This window comes from Corapipo altera, unplaced genomic scaffold (genome assembly GCF_003945725.1).
Source record: "Corapipo altera isolate COAL_440 unplaced genomic scaffold, ASM394572v1 108, whole genome shotgun sequence".
NCBI lineage: Eukaryota > Metazoa > Chordata > Aves > Passeriformes > Pipridae > Corapipo > Corapipo altera.
Genome location: NW_020885028.1, coordinates 710,572 through 736,525, shown reverse-complemented (window position 1 = coordinate 736,525; position 25,954 = coordinate 710,572). Strand labels below are relative to the sequence as shown.

The window sequence follows — 25,954 nt, the reverse complement described above, 5'->3', positions numbered from 1 at the left end:
CCCAGACTCCATCCCTTTTAAAACCCTGCCCCTCACCTTTAGGCTCCATCCCCATCTCTCAAAAACCTCCCCATTCAGACCATCTACAGAACTCCCCACCCCCTTAACCCTACCCAGGTCCCACCTACCGACCCCCCACACCAACTAAGCCCCACCCCTAGACTAAACCACGCTCCCAACCGTCCATGGGACCCCTCCACCCCGTTTGGCCCCACCCTCATCTCCCCAAAATCTCCTCATTCAGACCCTCTACGGGATCCCACCACCCCCTTTAATCCCTCCCCAAACCCCACCCCCAGGCCCCACCCCACCAACTAAGCCCTGCCCCCAGACTGAGCCACGCCCCAAATCTCCCCATTCAGACCCTCTATGGGACCCTCCACTTCTTTAACCCCTCCCCCTCCCAAAACTCCACCCTCTTTTAAACCCTCCCCTTTAAGCCCTGCCCCCATATCCCCCATTCAGACACTCTATGGGATCCCCCACCCCTTTAATCCGTCCCCAGGCCCTGCCCACAGATCCCTCCCCACCAACTAAGTCCCCACCCATGAACAAAGCCCCACCTCTAAACTGAGCCATGCCCCAAACACCCTTGGCTCCACTCCTTCAGGACCTATTCCCTCACCTGACACCGGCGCTGTCCAATCAGCGCCAGGAGGGCGTGGTCGGTCTGCCCTGCCCCTTTAAGCCACGTCCAGGCAGCCTTAAGCAGGGAGGGAGTCCCAAGGGGCCTCCCCTTCTCCAGGGCCCACCCCCGACGTTCCCCCTCCTCCACCAAGCCCCGGAGGAGCCCCCCGAGGCGGGACCCAGACCCCGAAATTACATCCTGGGAGGAGGGGGTGGTGCAGAGACCCCCTGAAATTCTGGACGGTGGGGGGAGATGGGGCACAAAGAGGGAGGGGCTTAAAGATTCTGGGAGCAGCCCATGGGGTTCGCCGGCCTGGGGGGGAAAAGGGGGTCGGGGGTGAGGGACCTCCCCAAACCCACCCAGAGAGCCCCCAAATCCCACCTTGGACCCCCTAAACATACCAAAAACCCACCAGAACCCCCAATTAACAGTCCGAGGATCCCTTCTAGAACCCCCCAAAACCGCCTAAAAATCCCCCTGAAAAAATATCACAAAAGTATGTCAGGCCTTAAACTTTTGTTTTTCTAACAAATGGACATGGCCCAGAACTTGTCTATCATCCATTGTCTATTGCTCCGATTCAATCTTCTGCCAACAATTTCTCTCCAGTGCTGCTTGGGCTCCTTTGCAAAGAAATAGAACTTGTGGGGTAACAGGCCCAGTCCTGTTTCATAATTTTGGTGGGGATCTGCCTGAGGGGATTGAGTCTTCCATGAGCAAATTGGCAGATGACAGCAAGCTGGCTTGCGGCATCGATGTGCTGGAGGGTAGGAAGGCTGTACAGAGGGACCTGGACAGGCTGGACCTCTGGACCAACACCATGGGCATGAGGTTCGAGTGCCTTTGGTGCCTCTGGTCACAATAATCCCCTGCAGCTCCATGCCGGGGGAAGAGTAGCTGCAAAGGGTCCCTGTGGGAAAGGCCCTGAGGGTGCTGGTGGACAGAGGCTGAAGCTGAGCCAGCGGGTGCCCGGGTGGGCAAGAAGGCCAAGGGCAGGCTGGCCTGTATCAGAAATAGTGTGGTAGCAGGAGCAGGACAGTGATTCTTCTGCTGGACTGGGCAATGGTGAGGCCACACCTGGAGTGCTGTGTCCAGCTCTGGGCCCCTCAATTCAGGGAGAACACTGAGGGGCTGGAGTGGGTGGAGACCAGGGCAATGGAGCTGGGCAAGGGTCTGGAGTGCATGTCCTCTGAGGAGCAGCTGAGGGAGCTGGGGTTCTCCAATCTGGAGAATAGGAGGCTCGGGGCTGGCCCTTTCCCTGTCCACAGCCTCCTGACAGGAGGGTGGAGCCAGGTGGGGGTCAGCCCCTTCTCTGAGGCAACAGGCCATAGGACAAGAGGACATGAGGACCTGCCTGTCAGGGGATGTTTGTCATGGACAGGAGCAAGACTTTTTGGACAGAAACAGGGAGTAGGTATTGAAATGGGCTGCCCAGGGAGGTGGTGGAGTCACCGTCCCTGGAGGTGTTTAAAGAAAGACTGGACATGGCACTGAGTGCCGTCGTCTGCTTGACGTGCTGGGGATGGGTCGTAGGCTGGATGCCGGTTGATCTCACGTCTCTGCCAACTTCGTGGATTCTGGACTTCTGTGCCATCCCAGCCTTTGGGGACAGCGTGCTGGTGGCTCAGAGGCTCCATCCTTGCCTTGCCTTGCTCATCTTCTGGCTGCCAGACAAGGGCCTTGTGACATCACAGCCTTTGTGGAGCAGCATGGTGGCTGAAAACTGTCAGCGCTCCATCCCCCTGCCCAGAGCCTGGGCAGAAGTCGGCTGGCAGGGACAGCCAGAGACTGTGCAGAGGTGTCAGCTCGTCCCGCAGCAACACGATGCCCAGCCAGGGCATCTCCTGGCTCCTCAGGCTCTGTGTGCTCCTGCTCTTGCCTGGCAGACTCGACCCTTGCAGCTGTGCCACAGGTGCCATTGCTGAGAACTGGGGTTTTCCTTGGATGGCACCTTGCCATAAAAGGCAGGAGAGGCTGAAGAGAGGGGAAGTAGGGGGGTCAGGCCGGTGGGGTGGTGCCAGTGGGCCATGAGCCTGAAGCCAGCAAGGCCTTGGGCCCACACGGTGTCGGGCGAGGACTGAGAGCCTCCAGGGAGGAGGAAAGCTGGGCAGGCTCCTGGGTCTCTTCCATGCCAGCCCTTTGCCCGAGGCCCTGAGGCAGAGGTGGGGCTCAGCCCCTGCACAGCAATCAGGCACAGGCTGAGCCCCAGGGACACCAGAGCCAGGTGGCCTGAGCTCTTCTTCCTGCAGCGTCTACCTGGGGCAGCCCAGCCAGGCCTGAGTCTCTCCAGGAGAGGCCAAGCCCAGCCAGAGAGGGCTCAGCCCTCTGAGGCTGCACTCACTGCAAAGGAAACAAAACATTGGCCCGGAGGACATCCTGCCCCCAAATGGAGAACTGGAAATGTCAAGAACAAAAAAGTCACCCCCCTCCATTATTCAAGAAATGTTTAGACCTCTTTACTAAAAGCATCCAGGAGTCACCCAATTTTCTCTCTGACAAGGGTTCGCAGGGGCTGTTTGGTAAAGGGAACCCCTGGGGCCCCAGTGCAGATGGGTGGGGCTGCACTCTGTGGGTGTCGGCCTTTGGCTCTTGGCTTCCAGGGGCCACTAGGAGTCAGGGAGTCGGACAGGGGACGATGGGACTGGCTGGGATTGGCTCTGGTGCTTGGCCCAGAAAATGGAAGTGTCCCCATGGGGGCAGCTCGAAAGGGCCCAAGAAGGAAATGCCGCCCCAGTGCAGCCTGTGGCAGTGGGGAGTGTGCCGGGGGGAGGATGCTGGGCCAGACAAGGGCTGGGGAAGAATGGCCAAGCCACGGGGGGGTTCTCCCCCTGCCTCCAGGGCCCAGACCCTGATAGGAGGGCCTTGGGCAGGGCCTGGTGCGACTGGAGGAATCTCTGAGCCAGCCGAAGGGCCATGCTTTTGGAAGATGACTTGACAGTCCCAGCTCTCTGAAAGATAAGTCGAGGGCTCTGAGCCAGAGAGGGGATGAGAGCCAGGTACAGGCTTGGGAATTGCCAGGAGGGCTTTTGAAATGAGCATAAGGGAAAGAGATGTCTAAAACCAAATCCCTTAGGAGAGGGAAGCAGAGAGTCTTAGTTTCGACCCCAGCACTAGGTTTTGCAGGTCAGAGTGGAGAATATCACCCACATAAGATTGTTCTGCATCCCTCCTTGCAGTTCTGACAGGCACTGCTCTTCAAAGGTCATTCTTGTGAGCGTCTTTTTGTTCTCTCTTTGAGGTGGGATGGAAGTGGTGGGGCGGGCTATTAGCACCGGAGGGCAGATGAGCAAGGTGAGCATTTTCCTGCCAGTCTGAAGCAGATGTTAATTCTGGCGGGCTGTATCATTGGTGAATCTAAGCACATCCCTTATCATTTGGTTTTTTTTCCTGGTGGTACGCAACCCTACAAGCGTCAGCAGAATGGGAAGGAGGTCCTTGCAGTAAGAGGTCAGTACAAAGGAACCTGAGAGGGGACGTCAGGATGTTGCACTCTGAGGTTATCCCTCAGTATGTGCCTTTGCCTTTGTGATTTTTTTGCAGTGGCCGTCTGTATTCCCAGTGGAGCAGAGCCATGAAATGTCACAGTGCAGTCTCTCCCATGTGCCATGGGCCCCTTTGTGATGTCACGACCTATCCTCCCCATTCCGGAATGGCCCTTGTCATCCAAAGAACCAGCACCACAAACCCCCAGAGTACAGCCCCACCCATGTGCCATGGGCACCTTTGTGATGTCACGGCCTAACATCTTCATTTGACTATTGACACTGGCAACCAAAGAAGGAACGCTGCATTCCCCCACAGTACAGCCCCACCTGTGTACCATGGGCCTCACTGTGATGTCAGAAACTATACTTTCCACTCCGGAATTGCCCCTTGCAACCAAAGAACAAACACCCCACAATGTCACAGTGCAGCTCCATCCGTGTACCATGGGCCCCTTTTTGATGTCACGGCCTACTGCAATCATTCCAGAATGTCCCTGGCAACCAAAGAGGCAGCACCCCACACCCCACAGAGCAGCCCAACCCATGTAACTGGCACCCCTTTGTGATGTCACAGCTTATCCTCTCCATTCTGCAATGGCCCCAGGAAACCAAAGAATCAATGCCCCACACTAACACATGGCAGCCCCACCTGTGTGCCTTAGGCCCCTTTCTGATGTAATAGTCTATCCTATCCATTAGGGAATGGCCCCTGGAAACCAAAGAACCAACGCCTCACAATATCACAGTGCAGCCCCACCTGTGTGCCCTGGGCCCCTGTGTGATGTCACGGCCTATCCTCTCCATTCTGGAATGGTCCCAGGAAACCAAAGAACACATATAACACTCCTCCACATTGCAGTCTTACCTGTGTGCCATGGGCCACTTTGTGATGTCATGGCCTATCCTCTCCATTCCAGAATAGCCCCCGGCAACCCAAAAACCAGCGCCCCACATTGTCAGAATGCAGCCTCACCTGTGTGCCATGGGCTTCTTTGTGATGTCACGGCCTATCCTCTCCATTCCAGAATAGCCCCTGGCAACCCAAAAAACAGCGCCCCACATTGTCAAAATGCAGCCTCACCCGTGTGCCATGGGCTTCTTTGTGATGTCACGGCCTATCCTCTCCAACTCCTAAAGGCTCCTGGAATACAAAGAACACACATCCCACTCCCCCACATTGCGACCTTACTTCTGTGCTATTGGTCCCTTTGTGATATCATGGCCTATGCTCTCCATTCTGGAATGGCCCATGGAAAACTAAGAGGCAATGCCCCACACCCAACAATACAGCCCCTTTGTGATGTCACAGCCTATCCTCTCCATTTCAGAATTGCCTCTAGAAAACTAAGAACCGATGCCCAACAATGTCACAGTGAAGCCCCACCGATGTGCCATGGGCCCCTTTGTGATGTCACAGCCCATTCCCTTCATTCCAGAATGGCCCCAAAAACCAAAGAACCAAGGTCCCACAGTGTCATAATGTAGCCCAACCCATGTGCCATGGGCCTCTTTGTGATGTCACAGCCTATCTTCTCCATTCCAGGATGGCCCCTGGAAACCAAAAAACCAATGCCCCACACCCCACAGTGGAGACCTACCCGAGTGCCATGGGCCCCATTGTGATGTCATGGCCTATCCTCTCCATTCCAGAATGGCCGCTGTCAACCAAAGAACACACACACAGTGTCATAATGCAGCCTAACACATGTGCCATGGACCCCATTGTGATGTCACAGATGTTACGCTCCGGATTAAGCTATACATTGCCCAGAGCGGTTGCATTTTTTTATTTAAGACTTTTTAAAAGCCTTTTGGTTAGTTTTAACCTCTAATTAGCATCCGGAGAAAGAATGACACACTCTTCTCTAAGAGAAATTCTTTTTAATTTAGTGAAAAAAATAAGATATTTTGGCAAAAGGTTTTTACAGGAGTAAAATACAACCAAGAAAGAATTTCACTAAAACATTCAGCACAAAGACCCATTCCACAGGAAATGCCTCCTAAAACAATCCATATGCCAGTTTAGTAAAACAGAGTTCATTGGTTTTAATTTACCCACAAGAGAAGGAAAAGAGTAACAGAAGAAAACAGCTTGAAAGGGGTAAAGAGAGAAGAAAGAGAGAAGGAGAGAGAGGAAAGGAAAAAAGAAATGGATACCAACAAGTTTTGATGGTTCACGTGGTGCCAGCTGGAGGGGGAGAAAAGGGAAGAGGGAGACCTCATGGAGTCTCGTGTATTTATAGAGTTCAGTTTTCCCCCCAAGCAGGATATCCATCAGGCCAGAGTGAGTTGTGCTGTAGCCAGTCACAGGCTGCAGGGGTGTGGTGTGGGCTGGCTACAAGGCACCTCTGCCTTGACTGACAGCCCAACTACAGGCCTTCAGCTGTGCCATGTGCTCTGCATGGGCAGCAGGCCTTATGAGAAGGCCTTACCACATTCCTGCAGGTCTAGGCCCAGCCCTTCCCCACATGCACACACACACTCACAGTGAGTTGGTTCTGACCCATATCAATAATTCAGTGAGATTTGGATCCAGGATCTCTCAACAGACTACCCTCTCCATTTAAGAATGTTCCCTGGCAACCAAAGTCCAAGCACCTCACACCTCACAGAGCAGCCCATCCCATGTAACTTACGCCCCTTTGTGATGTAATGGCCTATCCTCTCCATTCCAGAATAGCCCCTGGCAACCCAGAAACCAGGGCCCCACATTGTCAGAATGCAGCCCTGCCCACGTGCCATGGGCGACTTTGTGATGTCACGGCCTATCCTCTCCAACTCCTAAAGGCCCCTGGAATACAAAGAACACACATCCCACTCCCCCACATTGCAACCTTACCTCTGTGGTATGAGCCCCTTTGTGATGTCATGGACTATCCTCTCCATTCAGGAATGGACCCTGGAAAACAAAGAACCAACAACCCACACCCGTGTGCCACACTCATGTGCCATGGGCCCCATTGTGATGTCATGGCCTATCCTCTCCATTCCAGAATGAGCCCTGGAAACCAAAGAACCAACACCCCACGAGGTCAGAGTGCAGTCCAACCTGTGTGCTATGGGCCCCTTTGTGATGTCATGCACTATCCTCTTGTCTCAGTTTAATGAGACTGAAGTGTTTTGCTAAGGAGGATGTTATGAGGAAGACCAAACTCCTCCCTCTAAGCAATTGTAAATCCAAAATTAAGAGGCTCTAATTGAGGAAGCATGGAGAAAGGAAAAATAACAGCCCTTTATTAAAGGATATATGTGTATTGGCAGAACAACAGAAGAATACAAAAAACGATCAAACCAATAATCCTGTACCCAAAAATCCCCCTCAAAAGGAAACAGGTCGGTACTTTTCCACCTTTTGACGCAATTCTAACAACGGTCAGCAGGGGGCGCTGTTGAATCACTGGAGGAGCAGAGCCTGCAGTGCTCGGTGTTGGCCAGCAGGGGGCGCTGTTGGGCCTGGCGGTCCCCGCGCGGTGCCCCAGTCTGCAGGAGAAGCCGAAAGTGGAGGCCTTCCCCCCCCCCTCCCCCCCGGGGGGAAAAGGGGGCTTTCCCCCCGAAACTCACGCTGTTTGCGGCTGGCTGTGGCCAGGATTTCCCCCTTTTCGTCGATGGACACACGCCGCTGCCAACACGGAAACGGAGGAGGGAAAGGGCAACCTCCTCCCAAAAAGGTTCCTCTGCAGGTGGGTCAAGCCTCTCCGATGAAATCCGAGCAGATCTGAGCTGGGACAGAACATGGCGCAGGAAAACGGAGGGACACCGGGGCCAGAAAACAAGCCAGATGACCAGGCCAAAACCAAAGTGAACCTCGGACCCCTCCAACACAAACCCTCCCTACAGTCAGAGCAAAAGTGAAGTGCCTGCCATTTCCGAGGAGAGGGAAAAAAACCTCATCACCCCTCCCCAGTCTTCGGAGGGCCATCAGCTTGGAATGTGATTTGTGTGGGGTCAATCACCCAAGGCGAAAACTACCCTCCCACTTTCAACATCCCCCCCCTTACAGCAGTGCATGGGAAAGAAAAATTTCCTGCCTGTTTTTTTAGAACAAGTAAACCTATGACAACCATCAAGGTGCTGATGCTGTCAGTAACTGAGGGCTGTTAACCCCACTCTGACAGAAAACAGAAGTCACAGGAGTTATTTATCTACAGCTGATTCTGCTCATTTCACCAGCATGAGCCACAAATTAGGGAAGAGAAGGAGACTTCTCAAGTTAATAATAGCAGTAGAAGACAGAAATTGGGCCACCTCAGGAGAATCTAGTAGGAAAAAAAGAAAGCGGTGGAGGAGGATGGATCAATGCTGTTACTCTTTCACCTGACAGTACTCCAAGGATATGTCTGAGCTACTCCTTCCAATAGGTGGAATAAAGGGCTTTTGTACAGTCACACCATGCTCTCTTTCCTGCACAGTTACAGGGTGCTTCATCAGCCAGGAGCTGTATTTTGTGATACCTCTCATGCTTCTTCCAGGATTGCTCTTGTGAAAATTTTTATTTATTATCTTTATTATTAAGCATTGAATAACCAGTGAATGCTCTAAAGCATCTTTACTTCAACCTATACTTACCCAGCATAACAAATCTAATGCAAACCATTCATTTTCAGCCCACGTCTCTCCTGGAAGGTGTTTCTTCTGCTATCACCTACCATAGCCATAACCCGTGAGAAAGGCAAATAAGGAAAAAAAAATAAAATCACCAAACCAAACAAAAAAAACCACAAAAAAAGCCCACATTTTATCCAGCTACCCCAGAGCAACTCTGGAGCTCAGTGCGAACCACTGATGGCCTCCCCCAGTCCCGAATCCTCGGGGCTGCTCCACCCCTGGCTCCTTTAAGCCCTCCGGACTTCCCCAGACCAGCTTCCCCAGCCTCGGCCCCTCCAGCCCCACAGGACTACCCCAGCCTCCCCCGGGCGCCTGCAACGCCGGCCTCCCTCAGCCCCTCCGAGATCCTCCAGCCCCCCCCCCCGGCGCCTCCAGTCCCGGCCTCCCCAGCTCCCTCAACGCCGCCGGGCTCCTCCAGCCCCGCGGTTCCAGCCCCAGCCCCTCCATCCCGCTGCCGTCCGCCTGCTCCAGCCCCGGCGGCACCTCCAGTCCTCCTAGGCTCCGTCAGCCCCCCGGGCTCCTCCATCCCAGCTCCCCAGCCCCCTCAGACTCACAACTTCTCCATCCCGGCTCACCCAGTCTCCTCAGCCCCCAGTGCTCCCTTAGACGCCCGGGCTCTTCCATCCCACCTGCCCCGGCTCCCCCGTCCCCTCAGACCCGCAGCGCCTTCCTCCCGCTACTGCCCGTCTTCCCCGGTCGCCTTAGACCCCCGGGCTCCTCCCGACCCGCGGCTCCTCCATCCCGGCTCCCCTGTCCCCTCAGTCCCGATGCTTTTCCATCCCGGCCCCCTTGTCTCCTCAAGCGCCACTCCCGCCACGACGCTAGAAGGACCGGGAGGGCATGGCCTGACCTAGGGCGCGGCCCAGCGGGGGTGGAACCGATTGGAGGGCGGGTCCTATCGGGGGCGTGGCCTGTGTGGGGGCCGTGGCCCGCCGTGGGCGTGCCCGTGTCCGTGCGCGCTGACGCAGCGCCGGCGGCGGGGGCCGCGTTCGGCCGCCCGATCCAACATGGCTGCGGGGGGCGGTGGCGGCAGCGGCGGCGGCGGCCGCGGGGCCGGCGGGGGCAGCGTCCCGCGATGGGGCGGTGGCGGCGGCCGGGCTGCGCCGCACGAGAAGCTGCCGGTGCACGTGAGTGCAGGGCCGCCCCGCCGGGCGCGAATGACCCTTGCCCACCCCTCTTCCCCTCCCCACCCTATCCCGCGAAGGGCCGGTCCCCGCCGCTTTCGCCCGCCCCGCCCTGACCGGCCCAGCCCTGGCCGCGGTGCTGCACTCGCCCCCTCGGGGCTTGTACCCCCCAACGCAGGTGGCGTGGGGGGTCCCCTGGGCATGTCCTCCCCCCGCTGTCCTCCCCTGGTTCCGTGGGGTCCCCTGGGGCCGCGTCCGCCTCCGCCGGTACCACACGGCCCCCCCCGGGCCTGTTCTTCCTCCCCTGTGCCGTGCCCCCTGCCCAGCCCGCGATTATTCTCCCTCGGGACCTGTTCCCGGCTCCCCGGTGCCGTGTCCCCCACTCCGTGCCTTGCCATCCCCCCCAGCACTAGGAAGCCCACTGGGTGCCCACCGGGGCCAGCCCTCCTCGGAGCCCCCTCACCTGGTACCTTGTGCCCCTCCCGTTCCCCGGAGCTGTGGGGGCTCCCCCGGGGGCAGGTCCCACCTACCGCAGTGCCTTGAGGAAGCCCCCTCCCCAATTCCGGGGCCGTGGGGGGCCCCGGGGACTGTTCCTCACCCCTGTTCTCACCCTGCAGGTGGAGGATGCGCTTTCCTACCTGGACCAGGTGAAGATCCGGTTTGGCAGCGACCCTGCCACATACAACGGCTTCCTGGAGATCATGAAGGAGTTCAAGAGCCAGAGGTAAAGCCCAGGGTGCTCTGGGGAGCTTCTCAACCTTTCATGGAACTGCAGAATATCCTGAGTTGGAAGGGACCCACAAGGACCATCCAGTCCAACTCCTGGCCCTGCCCATACACCCCAACAATCTACTCTGTCCCTCAGAGTGTTGTCCAAACGCTCCTTGAGCTCTGGCAGCCTTGGGGCCATGCCCACTGCCCTGGGGAGCCTGTTCAGTGCCCCACCACCTGAGATCCTTTTCCCAAGATCCATCCCAAACCCCTCTGATGCAACTCCAACCATTCCCTCAGGTCTCAGACCTCAGCCTTTGTGGGGTCTCTCTGCCTGTGCAGGGTCCCCCAGCCTTCACACCATCATTACCCCTCTGCCCCACTGCCCTGTCCCCCAGTGGTGCAGTCACGTAGAGGGGGAGGGCCTCTGCCCATCCCTCACTTCCCAGAGATGAAATCCACAGGAAAAGGCAAATCTATTTTTATTTCTCACTCTGAAATGCAGATCTTGAAAATAAGTGAAGCTGCTTGAACACAGAACCTCTGACCTGCCAGCCCTGCAGGGCATGGGTGTCTTGCCCCTTCGGCAACCTGCACACTCACCTCTCTCCTCTCTGAATAACATTCCGAATGTGAGGCTGGTCATTCCCTCTGCTTGGGCTAATATCTAGATCTGAATTTCCCAAACTTCTTAAAAATTGCATCCCTGAGGAGCCAGATGCTTCACTTCCTCTGGCATTTTCTATGTTTAAGATGTATTTCTCATTCTGATACACGTAACAGACCCTTCTCAATTTTAGCATTGACACACCTGGAGTCATCCGTCGTGTTTCTCAGCTTTTCCATGAGCACCCTGACCTCATTGTAGGATTCAATGCATTTCTCCCTCTGGGCTACAGGATAGAAATTCCAAAGAATGGGAAGTTGAGTATACAGTCACCTTTGAATAGTCAGGTAGGTCATAGTCTCTAAATAAACTCTGTTCTGTGTGTTGCTGGACATATCTCCTGCCTGGAGATTTAGACTGTGGAGATTTATGTGTAGTGCACGTTGCTGAAGTTTTTAGATGGTTGTCAAACCTATGGTAATGGTTCTAATATAAATTTAAATATTTATTCAAAGAATCATAGAATATTTTGGGTTGGAAGAGACCTTAAAGATCACCCGGTCCCAACTCCCAGTTTATTCTCAAGCCACTGTTTAGCTTACAAGGGAATGATGATCCTGCCTGAAACACCACTTCAAGTCCAAATACTTCAGATTTGAAAACTGAAGTTGTAATTGGCCTTACATAGTTATACAGGTTCTCATTACGTAGTGTGGGCAGTGGCACATTTCAGGAAGGGATCCTGGAAGAATTGCATTTCCATTCTTCCACTGAGAAACTTGTTTAGGCAGTAGGCAAAAATACACAGAGTCGTAAAATCGTCAGATTGTTCAGGTTGGAAAAGATCTTTAAGATCCTGGAGTCCATGTAGACCTGCAGTTGGTAACATCCTGCAGTGAAACAAAATTGCTGGGATACAGATGGATGTTGCCTCTGCTTGTTTTGTGTTCCTGTTGTGTCGTTATGGAGGCTGAAATAGAGCCATAGAGTGAATTCTGCTGATAAACTTGTGCTTTAACTCCAATTAGTAGCAGGAGCTATCCTTCAGATCTCAGTTCCCTTAGATCTCTCTGTTGCTTAGAAATTACCATCTGTAAGAGCCTTAAGTTTAATATTCTTAAAAGGGGCAGTTCCTGTGCAATAACCAGTGGGAGCAGGAGCTGCAGTGGGTGGTGTTGGTGCAGCATCTCAGGTGAGGCCAAGAACACCATGACAGTCACAAGTCAGTGGTTCCTACACCAGGTAGAATTTAGGGGATTTTTTTAGGTGATGGAGTTAAACTGGGTAGGGAAATTGATTGGCTAATGAATCATTTATTCAAAATGAAAGGAGATGTGAAAGGAGGTTCTGTAAGAACCTGGGCTGATGGTCATTGCAAGTTGTGTGCACCTTGCTGAGGATGAATTTTCTAGAGTGAGGTATTTTTTTGCCTCCTTTTAAAGGGACAGTAAGCTTGCACTGTAGCTATTGGGAGCAGTTGTTGTCAAATTTAATCTCTGCCTGTTGTACAGGCCACAGAGTTCCCAAGGACTAGTCTTTGTCCAACAACTGCCTCACAGACATTCACATATTCACTGATGGAGTTAATAAACTAGATAGGGAAATGATTGGCTAATGAATTCTTTTCAGTTTCTTCTTCAGGTGGTAATATGTTTTAGTTAAACAGCTTGGCAACAGTGATGCTGGGTTGTTGTTGAACTTGCACTTGTGTTCCTTTTCTGACAAGTCTCTCTCTTGGGTGTCTTGTCTTTGTCTCCAGGTGCCCCCAGAGCCTGTTCCCAGTGCGTTCCCTGGCAGTGGGATGTTGTTGCACTACTCCCAGGAGAACTCACACAATCACAGTGACTGCTCAGAGGAGTTCAGGCAACAGCTTCCATACAAAGAAGATAAATCCCAAATTCCCCTGGAATCTGATTCTGTAGAGTTCAACAATGCCATCAGTTATGTGAATAAGATCAAAACACGCTTCCTTGACCATCCAGAAATTTACAGATCCTTTCTAGAAATTCTTCACACTTACCAGGTAAAAAGTGTTCCATGGGAGGGACAGGGGGTTTGCACTGTAGGTGTTGGAGTAGTTGTTGTCAAATTTAATCTCTGCCTTTTGAACAGGCTGCAGAGTTCCCAGGAACTGGTCATTATTCAGCAACTATCTCGTAGATATTCACAGGAAGTGGCAAAAATGTGAAAATTGTGGCAGTTTGCAGGGACTGAGGTGTAAATGGGCTGTATCCAGATCTGTGTTTACTAACCCTCAGTGGTTTTAGTGATACTGTGTGTGAAAGGAGACACTGTAAGAACCTGGGGCTGGCAGGTGGTCATTTCAAGTTGTGTAGCAACTTGAACATTTTTGGCACAGGATGAGTTTTCTGGCAGAGTGAGGCACTTTTTGACTCTATTTAACTTAACATCTGTGTGTATGTTTTCAGAAAGAGCAGCTAAACACCAAGGGCCGACCCTTTCGAGGCATGTCCGAGGAGGAGGTGTTTACTGAAGTGGCCAATCTGTTCCGGGGACAGGAGGATCTGCTCTCTGAGTTTGGACAGTTCCTCCCAGAGGCAAAAAGGTCTTTGGTATGTGTGTGCTGAGGGCAAGGCAGAATACTGAATACTCTCTGTATGTAGAATGTGCAAAACATTATGGAAAATCATACAACCAGTAATGAACTTTGCTTAACCACACTCTCTATGTCCTGTTAGGATTCTTTATTTATGCCAGTTGGGAAGAGAACCTTGAAGTCATTATTTATTTACTGCAGTTCACAGGAAATGGACCATGTGAAGTGAACAGTGTCCAGAAGACTGAGCATGAGAAGAATCTGGAGCACAGCAAAAAGCGATCCAGACCATTGCTACTGCGTCCTGTTTCTGGCCCAGCAAAGGTATCTTAGAATAACCTCATATTACTTGTTGTGTTTGGATAATTTCTTAGATAAAGGTATAATCAGTAGTGTCTTTCAGGTATGTGAGTGTTAGATATGAGATACAAAATTTCAAAGTTATTTTTAAAATAATAATTGCTGTAGAAAAAGGAACTTTTTAAAGTATGCTTAAATGTGTGTGACAGCATGTTGGATGCTAAATATCAAGACTTTCTGTACTAAGTATTGACTCTGGAAAGGGAAAATTTGTTGCTTCTAAAAAAAAAAAAATCTTTCTTTGGAATTCTCTCTGAAGTGATTCCTTTTTCTTGTTGCTTCTCCTTAGCTGGGAGACATTTGACAGAGATTGCTGTAAGGGCTTGACGTAGCAATTCCAGATCACTGTTGGGGAAATATGGGGTCTCAGTCTTTGCAGGGAGCTGTTCTATGTCACTGAAGGGGAATTTGCTGGCATTTGAGCCACAACATGTTAAATATAACTGCTTGTTTTTTTAACAGAAGAAAATGAAGCTGCGGGGTACCAAAGATCTGTCAGTGGCAACAGTGGGGAAATATGGAACACTGCAGGAGTTTTCCTTCTTTGACAAGGTCAGGTTTTGTTCTCACATTCTGTGGTCTCATCTTCATCCTTTTATGTGGTTATTAATTGACTGGTTTTCTATGCAGTCTGTGTGTCAGCACTTAGCAATTTGCTGACTTTTCAAGTGGTAGGGAAAGATAGATCAAGAAGAGTGAGAACGGGTATGTTTGGAGATAAATGGAACATGTTAATTAACCTTTTCCTGCATGCTTGTCCCTTACAGATGTGTTTTTCTCTATTTTTCAGTGATATTTCCTCATTGTACCATCTGCAGTAATTAGATTATTGTTTGAAATTGGACACGTTTGTGCATATTCCGGTTTTATGTTGCAGAGCAGACAAGTTGATCACTGCATCCATGGTTCAGATGACTTAGACATGAACTAAATGCAAGTGGCATTCAAGTGATGCGATCCTTTCTTTCCAAACTGTTGTAGGTTCGCAGGGTGCTCAAGAGTCAGGAGGTCTATGAAAATTTCCTCCGTTGCATTGCTCTCTTCAACCAGGAATTGGTCTCTGGCTCTGAGTTGCTTCAGCTTGTTACACCGTTTTTAGGGTAAGTTACCAACTATCTCTGCTGTGTCATACTTTGTAGGTCCTACTTGTTACTTTTTGGACACATTTGGGATTTTGTTACTGAAGTTTTCAATTTAATTTCAGAAGTATCTCCTTCGCTGAAGAATCCAAGAAGAGGAGTAATAAAATTTGAACCTTTAAACATATCTACACAGCTCTTAAAGAGCATTTTGAGGAAGATATTTTCCTCTATCTGTTCACACTCTCTGTTTACTATCTCAAAATGTAATAAAGGTATAAACATGAAATCTGAGAACAGAGCTGTGGAAAGGATAAATAGTTCTAGCTGTGCTGTGAGCCTCCCAAGCTGTTTGGCTTCCAACAGAAGAGGGAGAGTCATGTGGCAAGGATCAGTTTCTCCTCAGGCAGTAGTGAAGGGAAATTATTTTCCTGCTTTAAGTTAAAAAAGACCCTAAAGTAGTTCAGAGAGAAAGATGACAGTGCTAAAATGTTGGTGAAAGATCTCTCACTGCAGTGCTGAGTTTGTTTAGATATTTCTCCCTCTGTTTTGTGACACACATTAAGCACCCTGAAACTGTCAGAGCGAAATAACAATATACTTGTGTTTTTGAAGGAAATTCCCAGAACTCTTTGCACAGTTCAAGTCCTTCCTTGGTGTGAAAGAGCTTTCCTTTGCTTCTCCACTGAGTGACCGATCTGGGGATGGAATGAGCCGGGAAATTGATTATGCATCCTGCAAGCGCATTGGATCCAGTTACAGGGCTCTCCCCAAAACCTACCAGCAGCCAAAGTGCAGTGGAAGGACAGCCATTTGCAAAGAGGTACTTTGGGATCAGCCTGTTCAACTCCTGAACACACATTGCACTCAAATAAAGTGTTGCAGCTTCTGCATGTGGAGTCCCCTCTTCAGTGCTGAGTCACCAGCTTTAGTCTGATGTCAATTATTCGGCTAATTTATTTAAATAATATCCACATTTTACTAATTTTATCTAAACCCATCTCAGATCACATCTTTAATACTTTTCAGTCTGTGTGCAGACACAAATTTATTCTTTTAGACAGAAAAGAATATTAAATATCCTGGAATTAATTTTCCAGCAGAGAGTCAGTATGGCCTTTGGAAACATTTTTTCTCCTGGGAAAGCACTGAGAGTGCCTGAGGCACCATTCCCACTGAGAACACAAATCTACAGTGTGGATGCTCCCACTCCTCCCAACTATCTCCTTTACTTACAGTGTTTGGTGACTGCAGGGTGATCTTTGTGTGTGTGAGATGATAGAGAAGGTGCCTTCAAGTTTTCTGAGCAGGGCCCTGGCACAGTTCCACAGAGACCTCTAACCTGGGAGCGGTCAGTGCCTTGGGAATTAGGTGTGGAATGTCCTGCAGAAACTCAGGGAAGAAGTGTGCGAAAAGAGAGAAGTTTCAGAGCCCATGAGAACAGCTCTGGGCTCACAATTGCTCCATGTCATGTCTTTGCACTGTTGCAGGTATTAAATGATACCTGGGTTTCGTTTCCATCCTGGTCTGAAGACTCCACTTTTGTCAGCTCCAAGAAGACTCCGTATGAGGAGCAGCTACACCGCTGTGAGGATGAGCGATTCGAGGTACCTCTGCTGCTGAGCTCCCCTTCTGCCTCCTCAGAAAGCAAAACCTCCGGCCATGAGGATTTCACTGAATTAATTGGTGCCCAGTTCCTGAAAGTTCTGTTGATGTTCGTTGGTTTGAGCTCGAGTTTGGTGTGTTCCACTTGCTTGGAGTCTAAGAGCTCTTCCTAGGCATGAGTCCAGTTTTAAATTGCATGTTACCTTTGGGAGAACTGGCAGAGGTTTGTTTTCCAGTACCAACCTTGCTGATGCTTCCTGGCTCCACCCAGTGGGGCTGGAATGGCTGCCACAAACCCTGGCTGCTGTTCAGCCTGTTCCTGCTCTGCCTGTTCTGACACTATGTTGTTTTGTGAACTCTCAACAGTTGGATGTTGTCCTGGAAACCAATTTAGCCACAATTCGCGTGCTGGAGAGTGTGCAGAAGAAACTGTCACGGCTGACCCAAGAGGATCAGGAGAAATTCCGCCTGGATGATTGCCTGGGAGGGACATCGGAGGTGATCCAACGCCGGGCCATATATCGCATCTATGGGGACAAAGCACCAGAGATCATTGAGAGTCTCAAGAAAAACCCAGTTACTGCAGTTCCTGTTGTTCTTAAGAGGTAATTCCAATTCTCCTGTGTATCTTTAAAAAATTTTAAAAGCATTTTTAAACAACTAGTGACAGGGTGAGAGGACCTAACCTCAAGCTGTGCCACTGGAAGTTCTGGATGGACGTCAGGAGGAATTTCTTCGCAGAAAGGGTTGTTAAACATGGGAAGAGCTGCCCAGGGAGGTGGTGGAGTCACCATCCCTGGAGGTGTTCAAGAAACACCTGAACGTGGCACTCAGTGCTCTGAGCTGGGTGACAAGGTGGGGATTGGTCACAGGTTAGACTTGATGATCCCAGAGGTCTTTTCCTCAATGCTCTTGTGATTCTGTGAACTGTTTTCTGTAAGAGTTGTTTCAAAGCATAACTCACCATCACTGGTGATGCTTTTTTGAATTGATTTCTGGCTTCTAGGAACATTGAAAGCTTTTTGGTGCATCACAGTTGTCTTTGTGAACTGAGGTACACTGTACATTTTGCAGATTGAAAGCAAAAGAGGAGGAATGGAGGGAGGCCCAGCAGGGCTTCAACAAGATTTGGAGGGAGCAGTATGAGAAGGCCTATTTGAAATCCCTGGACCACCAGGCTGTCAACTTCAAACAGAATGACACCAAAGCCTTGCGCTCCAAGAGCTTGCTGAATGAAATTGAGAGTGTCTATGATGAGGTGTGTATGACACTAAATAACCTACTCTCTGTGTCCTTCACTTATAGTGTGACCTAGACCTGTATATAGCACCTGGGACCATGTGAAAGTGGTTGTGCTCTGAGAGTTCTCAGTCAAAAACAACTGTCCCAAGCTCAGTGTTAATACTGGCTTATTTCTTCTGGCAGGAATGGCTCTTGAGCATGGATTGGAAGGATCTTTATCTATTTGTCTCTTGATTACAGCATCAGGAGCAGCATTCAGAGGGGAGAAGTTCATCCACAAACGAACCTCATCTTATCTTTATCTATGAAGATAAGCAGATTTTGGAAGATGCAGCAGCTCTGATCAGCTATTATGTAAAGAGGCAGCCTACCATCCAAAAGGAGGATCAGGCAACCATCAGGCAGATTGTACATCACTTCATTCCTGAGCTGTTCTTTTCCCAGCCTCCTGAGCACAACATTTCTGAAGAATCAACAGATGAGGACAGAGAAAACCACCAGGGGCAGAACCTGGATGCTCCTGAGCTACGGAAAAAACATGTGCCTGGGCCTCCAAGCAGTCCTTTGGAGACCAAAGCAACCTTCTGTGATATTACAGCTGCTGAGCCCCACAACACTCTGGATGATGTTTACAGCCTCTTCTTTGTCAACAATAATTGGTATTTCTTCCTCCGCCTTCACCAGACTCTGTGCTCGAGGCTCCTAAAGATTTATCGTCAAGCTCAGAAGCAGCTTCTGGAATACAGGACTGAGAAAGAGAGAGAGAAACTCCTCTGTGAGGGAAGAAAAGAGAAGACCAATGATCCAGCCATGGAGCTAAGACTGAAGCAACCAAGTAAGAATAATCCAGGACATAATCCGCTCTTAATGCTCTGGTTGCCAGTGCTCCAGTTGTGTATATCTGAGTAACTGGGACCAACAGGCAGGTCTGTGAGTGGTGTAGAGGTGCAAACCCCTGCTATATTTGGGGTTTGTGGACACAGCTCATTTAACAGGGCAGCCAGTGCCATTTATCTGTCTTTTGAGGGCTCTCATGTGTAGTTCACAGAGACTTCACTGTGCTGAGGTGTTCTCAAGTGTCTCATATTAATCTGATACATTGATTTAAAATGTAAATGGCCCCACAAAGAAATAGTTATTGCACAAGGCAGTCCTGGAAGTGCATGAGAGAAACTCTTCCAGCCTGTCAGGGCGCCTGTCTGTGAGGATGTTCTCACACTGAACATCGTGGTTCTTGAGCAGTGCTGTCCCTTGGATCTCTTAACTTCACTCTACCTCTTCCGTGCATTAAATGACTGCACTTTCCCCTGCCCAGGTGAGGTGGAACTGGAGGAGTACTACCCTGCCTTCCTGGATATGGTGAGGAGTCTGCTGGATGGGAACATCGACCCAACGCAGTACGAGGACACGCTGAGGGAGATGTTCACCATCCATGCCTACATCGGCTTCACTATGGACAAGCTGGTGCAGAACATCGTCCGCCAGGTGAGGGACCCATGGTGTCTGTGGGGCTGCACATCACCCTTCTGTACAGACAGCTTTCTCACAGTGTCACTAAACTTAGAGAAAATTAATTATTAAAAAGTTATATATGGTGGGGAAGCGCCCCAGCAGAAGTTTAGTGAGAGACTTCAGCTTTCCCACCTTAGAGGATTTACTCTTCCTGGCCTTTTCCTGGAACAGGCTCCCCAGGGCAGTGGTCACAGCACCAAGCCTGACAGAGCTCAAGAAGAGTTTGGACCAGGCACATGGTGTGACTCTTGGGGATAGTCCTATGCAGGGCTAAGGGTTGGATTTGATGATCCTTGTGGGTCCCTTCCAACTCAGCATATTCTGTGATTCTGTGATCCAAACATTTTTTGAGTTCCAGTCATTTCAAAATTCTACCATTCCCAAAATATATCTAAGGCAAAACAAAAACAGTTCAATCCTTCTTAGTCAAATGTGTCTTCCAGTTGTAGTTGTGTTACAGGTAAGGCACAACAGCCCCTCATTCTTCTCTGTTCCTTTTATTACAAAATCATGAAAAAGACAGAGAAATGTGGGAAGTCTCTGGAGTTAAACTTGGCTGCTTCAGCTGAGGTGTGATGCTGTGCTGACTTTGATGCTCCTTTCATAACACACTAGAGTTGACTCTTACCCCAGGCTTGCTGACTGAAATCCCCCTTTTTTAATGGAAGCTTCACCATCTCGTGAGCGATGACATCTGCTTGAAGGTGGTTGAACTCTACTTGAATGAGAGGAAGCGAGGAGCTGCTGGAGGTAACTTATCATCCAGGTGTGTGCGGGCAGCAAAGGAGACCAGCTATCAGTGGAAGGCTGAACGGTGCATGGCAGATGAGAACTGTTTCAAGGTAAGGACTTGCTGCCAGGGAACTTCGTAAAGTGACTTGTGGCACTTTACCTGAGAGAAGTGGGTTTGGAAGCTCCCCACGATGGGGAGAGAGAACAACGTGCAGAGAAGGTACCAAAACCAGAGCATAGACAGTGAGAGGACAGACTGGCTCACTGAGAAGCCCCGCTGCTTCTCTCCTAGCTCATATTTGTTGTCCAAATGACTTGTGAGTATATAGCATTTTACTGTGAACCCATGTGGCCAATATCTTCTGCCTGTAACTTCGTTACAGGTCATGTTTCTTCAGCGGAAAGGACAGGTGATCATGACCATTGAGCTGCTGGATACAGAAGAAACCCAGACAGAGGATCCTGTGGAGGTCCAGGTAATACCACAGAGATCATGGAGTCTGTGTGCCACAGACAAAGCAGATGTCCAAGAGTGCTTTCCTGATTTCTTGTTCCAAAGTGTGAGACTTTGCCAGGAGGACAAGTTTACCTGGGAGGTGGGATGATGACATGTGGGGTTGTGGTCATGGAGAGAAATGGTCTGATGATAGCAAAAGAGTTTCAGCATAAATCAACCTAAGAATAAACAGCTTGGAAATAAGCAGGTTCTTTGCAGTGATGTTTGTCCCGATGAAGTGAAATCTGACTGGAACTGGTCTCCCTTGCGTAGCACCTGGCCAACTACATGGAGCAGTACGTTGGGGTGGAAGGAGCTCCCAACAACCAGAATGATGGCTTCCTCCTGAAACCGGTCTTTCTGCAAAGGTGAGCTGCTCAGTCCTCTGAGCCACACCTGCAACAGCTGGTGTGGCTTCCTCTCTGCCTGTGTGGCAGTGGGTGTGAGGAATGTGCCATACAGCAATCCCAGGGAAATGCCCTCACCTCTGAGGTCCAGAGGGATTGATGCAGTCCAGTGCACTGCATGAGGATGCTGAGGAAGAAATTTATGACCACGGCACCAAGGTTTGTTCATGCAACTGTGTTTAGGATGGAGTGGACCTGCCTCAGCAGTCCTTTCTGTTCCCATTTCACTAAATATTTGTCACAACAAACACAAATTGGACAGATTGGAGGAAGATCCTGGAGAGAACCTGACAAACTAAATGTGGAAATACGAGCTTCATACTTGTGCTGTGAGCTCTGCCAGCTTAGGGGAAGGGATGGCAGGTGTGACACATGCTTTGTCATCCTTGTTTTATCCCAGAAACCTGAAGAAGTTTCGCAAGTGGCAGTGCAAGCAGGTGAGGGCCCTGCGCAGCGAGGTGAAGAGCTCCTGGAAGAGGCTCATCGGGGTGGAAAGCGCCTGCAACGTGGACTGTCGCTTCAAACTCAACACCCACAAGATGATGTTCATCATGAACTCAGAGGATTACATGTACAGGAGGGGAGCTCTCTGCCGAGCCAAGCAGGTGCATCTCCTTTTACTGTCTCTGCAGCTCGGGCAGTAGCAGGTTGAGGATGGGAGCCAAAAAGACAGGTACCAATAAGAAGTCTTGTGGCTGAATTCCTGCAAACTACACCCAGAAGTTACTGCTCTGTGTTGGATGAGACATGGAGGAGAGCTGGTAAATGCTCTGTATTTTGGATTAGTTCAGCAGCCTGTTCTTTACCATGCAAATTTTGAGGGGGAGTGGCAAACATTAAGAAATAGGGATTGAACACAGGTATGCGGTTTCCTGTTTCCCTGTTTGTGTTGTGTCCAAATCATGCACATCTCAGTTGTGTGCGAGTGGAGAGGCGAGAGCTTTGACTTCTCTCCCAGAAACCTCTCAGTGACCTTTACTGTCCTGCTTTCAGGTCCAGCCCGTGGTGCTGCTGAAGCACCACCAGCAGTTTGAGGAGTGGCACAACCGGTGGCTGGAGGAGAACGTGTCCATGGAGGCTGTGGATGTGGTTCAAGACTGGCTAATGGGAGATGAGGACGAGGAGATGGTGCCCTGCAAAACCACGTGTGAGACGGTGAACGTCCACGGGGTGCCAGTAAACAGATACAGAGTCCAGTACAGCCGCCGTCCCGCTTCGCCCTGAGCACATGCTTGTCCCTGGCACCATAAAAGTCAGAGCATTGCTGGTGAAGCACATTTACTCTGAGAATAGTGATGGGAATGCAACGTATGTATTAATGATATTTATCCAAACAGCATTTTACTTTGGATTATGATGTATTTTCCATATGGCATAGACTTGTCTCCTTTCAGTGTAATCCTCCAGCCATCATGAAGAGACTCTTAAAAACTTTATGGGAAGGGGGCTCTTGGCATTGCCACACACTTTTGAGTAGTTTCCTGGCTTTAGGCCACTGCTGACCAGCCCGTCCTGGAAGGCTCAGTGAGGGGGTGAGCTACCACTAGTGGCTTTGTTGGAGAGATGGAGCTCAACTGGTGTTTGAGCAGATGCTGGCAGCTGCTTCCAGTTTGAAGGGTTTAATATTCCCCATCTTCCTGAATTTATGCCATCTTGGAGCCTGCAGAACTCTTCAATGTAACCTGGGAGTGCCAGAGTGGCTGAGAGCACCTGCTACAGCTCAGCAGCCTCGCTCCGGGCGGCTCCGTTATTCACGTGAACAAGGCAAGGGATGATTCTTGTTACTGTTGCTCTGGTGAGAAAAATGCCAAAACTGAGACAAGGGTGACCAGCACTCTGAACGCTCTGACTCTCCCTCATTAACCAAGAATTCTGGAGCATGAACTAAAGGGAGGAAACTGAGCTGCAGCACCGGGCAAGGGAGCGATTTGCGGCACAAGGACCCACCGGTTGGCGTTGCCTTGGGAACTGAGGACCTGCTGTAGCCTCTGCCTTCTTCAGCAGGAGGGAGGAATATCCATTGCGAGGTCTGGCCTGTTTTTTGGTTTGTGTTTTGCATGTTGTTCGGCAGCTCCAGAGCATTCCCGGCGGTCCCGTCCCCTGTGCGTGCACGGGGTTCGCTGGATTGTACCGCATCCTTCCATCGGCAGATGGAGCTCCCGGAGCGCGGCGTGTGCTGGAGCTGAGCTGTGTCCTGAGAACTCTCCTGTTTCTGCTGGCTCAGCACAGCCACTGGATTTGCAGGGACACATGGAAATCTGTCCTAGGCAGTGTGAGATCCAGCTGCAGCCATCGTAGATGAGCTTTTCCACTGTACTGCTATCGAAGCTTTTTTGCCATGAAACCTAACAAACCCTCCCCTGACCTGTACAGAAAACACTACATCAATCATCTAATTCATCTAGTGAAAAATCGAGGAAATGTAGTTGGGTCTGTCCTTGGGATTTCACTCCTGTTTTCCAGGGGCCAAGGGCAAGCACACTGTCCATGGAGTGTATTACAAACATAATGTTTTGAGGCATATCCAGCCTCCTTTCATCTTTTCTTCCAACTCTTTTCTGGCTTTTGGGGCAATAAAACCCCCCACCCTGATAATTTTTGTGGCTTTGATTTTTAGGTTATTATTTCTGCCAGACCTAAGGAGCAGCCTGGAGGATTTGTCCTGGGTTATTTCCACTGTACGACATTTGGTTTCGAAATTGTTTCGCTTGAGAGTAGAAAAATTGGCCTTTGGGGTATGCTAAATAGAAAACTGTCCTGAGTCTTTGTCTGTTTTGCAAAATAATCTGTGGGAGGGAAGCAGAGAGGCCAGCCTCTGGCATTCGTGACCACTTGCACAACCACTCCCAGCAGAGACTTTTCATCAAGAACTCCTGTTTTCCTGGTCTGAGTCTCTGTTAAATTTTGGTTACTGAAAGGATCTGAAAGTTCCTCCCCTGCTCTTGTTGCAGGAAGGGACAAGAGACACCAAGGGGTTGGGGGGGAACCGGGGGACAAACCCAGTGCAAAGGCCAGCGTCCCCCATTTGCCTCCATTCAGCTCACTGAAACACACCTTAGTCCTCACCTCTCTGCTGACTCCCAGTGGAGATGACAACTGTGCCAAATTTTATGGTTTTATGATACAGAAAAACTACTTACTGGAAAATAGGTTGAAACTTGTGGCTTAAAATGCATTTGATTCTAGGTGTACTGAGGTGGGAAACACCCCTGTGCACCGTCCTGATCCATCACCCCATTTTAAGTGTACTTCAGGTATTTTTAAGCATCCTTATTTTGTAAACCTTAATTTATAATCTGAACAGATTAAGCAAGACTTTTGCCCTTTGCAGTGCTATTGTCTCAAAGCCGAGGGTAGCAAGGATGGGAAGGGAATAACAGGCGGGGTTTGAGAGGGGCTTGTTCGTGTCTGGGGGTTTCAGCTCGACTGCCGTGTATCTGCACGACCTTGAGTCAAGAGTTTGTTCTTCCATTTGTTTGAAGGATCTTTGCTTTTGGGCTTGTAATTGCTCTGCCAGCTCCTTGAATGTAGTTTTTTTTATATTTATTTGCACATTCAAGTAAAATAAAATAATGATTTTAAAAGTCTGCAGCTCTCGCTGGTTTAAATTTCTTTCCTATTAATTTAAACTTTCTGACAATCCCTGAAATTGATTGTCTTGTACCTGAAACTGGATTTTAAATGGTAGAAAAATGCAATTGAAAAGGTGAATGAACTTCTCTTCTAGCAGTTCCCGAGCAGAGTGTAGGATGTGCTGATGTGTCTGTGTGTCAACTTGTTTCCAGCGGGGCAGCCAGTGTTCAGTGAGGGTGTGCGCAGAGCACTTGCTAAGGAGAAAGGGAAATATGTTTCCTGCAAGTAGCCTCCAGTGGAGCTCCCACACAGGATCCCACATCTGTGCTGCCAGAATCTCTGTTGGAACCCAGGCCTATGGCTGGAGGGGAGTGGGGAGTCCATGGGGTGGCACAGTTGCTCCGCGCAGAGAGAGGTTTCAAAAGAAAAGATTGGAACAGCATGGAGCTGTGTCAGGGGGCTTGGGACAAATATTAGGGAAAGGTTCTTTTCTCAGAGGGTGGTCAGGCACTGAACAGGCTCTCCAGGGCAGTGGTCATGGCCCCAAGGCTACCAGAGCTCAAGGAACATTTGGACAATGCTCTGAGGGACAGGGTGGGATTGTTGGAGTGTCCTGGGCAGGGCCAGGGGTTGGACTGGATGATCCTTGTGAGTCCCTTCCTGCTCAGGTTATTTGTGTCCTGCCAGACAGCAGCATCTTGCAGCTTGGTTTATTTACAGCAACATCTTTGTCACAGAGCTGAGTCACAAAACTGGCCCAGGCCTGGCCCCCAGGAACTCACACACTCAACAAACCATCAGAAAAAGTGCCTGATCCCAGTTCTGAAACCCATAAGAACATCTGCTACAGGTTAAGGCAACAGAACTGCAACTGTGAAAATAACCCTCTACACGCCTTTCCCTCAACCTCCCCAAATTCCTGGGTAATTAGATGTTTAACTCTGTTCCCTGTGAGCTCTGCACAACAAATGAATGAGTAGATTTTTGCAAATTAAGCCTATGTGACACAGAGCCGATAGTAGTTTCCTTTACATCATCCCCAACACTTCCGTTGCCATAACAAAAGGCAACTCTGCTTTCTATGCAGCCTCACAGAGAAACAAACTGTTGTTCTCCCAATAACAACCCTCTGATGCATAAATTGCACAGAATAATTTGATTAAAAGAATGGTGGTGGGGTCTCAGAGGACATAGCCCACTTGACACAAGTGTTCTCACAGAGATCTTGGCC

The 25,954-nt window shown here is 50.1% G+C and overlaps 1 protein-coding gene and 1 long non-coding RNA gene across 4 annotated transcripts; one reads left to right on the top strand and one right to left on the bottom strand.

Annotated features, from left to right (window-relative positions):
• Positions 1–3,062: 3,062 nt before the first annotated feature.
• On the bottom strand, positions 3,063–8,986 carry LOC113959235. Of its 2 annotated transcripts, none has more exons than XR_003531747.1 (3): positions 7,675–8,986; positions 5,087–5,254; positions 3,063–3,939 (listed from the first exon to the last, which is right to left on the bottom strand). It is a non-coding gene; the product is annotated as an uncharacterized LOC113959235 (long non-coding RNA). The 2 variants fall into 2 exon arrangements; XR_003531748.1 differs by lacking the exon at positions 3,063–3,939 and adding an exon at positions 4,957–4,978.
• On the top strand, positions 7,175–24,738 carry SIN3B (SIN3 transcription regulator family member B). 2 transcript variants are annotated; one of them, XM_027668108.1, is made up of 20 exons: positions 7,175–7,446; positions 8,718–8,782; positions 10,460–10,566; positions 11,354–11,507; positions 12,920–13,183; positions 13,590–13,733; positions 13,919–14,041; positions 14,540–14,629; positions 15,059–15,177; positions 15,772–15,979; positions 16,647–16,763; positions 17,128–17,366; positions 17,836–18,019; positions 18,244–18,838; positions 19,319–19,488; positions 20,184–20,357; positions 20,631–20,723; positions 21,017–21,111; positions 21,551–21,755; positions 22,144–24,738. In XM_027668108.1, exons 3-20 carry the CDS (start codon positions 10,544–10,546, stop codon positions 22,372–22,374), a joined length of 3,228 nt encoding a protein of 1,075 aa, XP_027523909.1. In that variant the 5' UTR covers positions 7,175–7,446; positions 8,718–8,782; positions 10,460–10,543; the 3' UTR covers positions 22,375–24,738. The 2 variants fall into 2 exon arrangements, with proteins under 2 accessions (XP_027523909.1, XP_027523907.1); XM_027668106.1 differs by lacking the exons at positions 7,175–7,446; positions 8,718–8,782 and adding an exon at positions 9,726–9,845.
• The last annotated feature ends 1,216 nt before the right edge of the window (positions 24,739–25,954 follow it).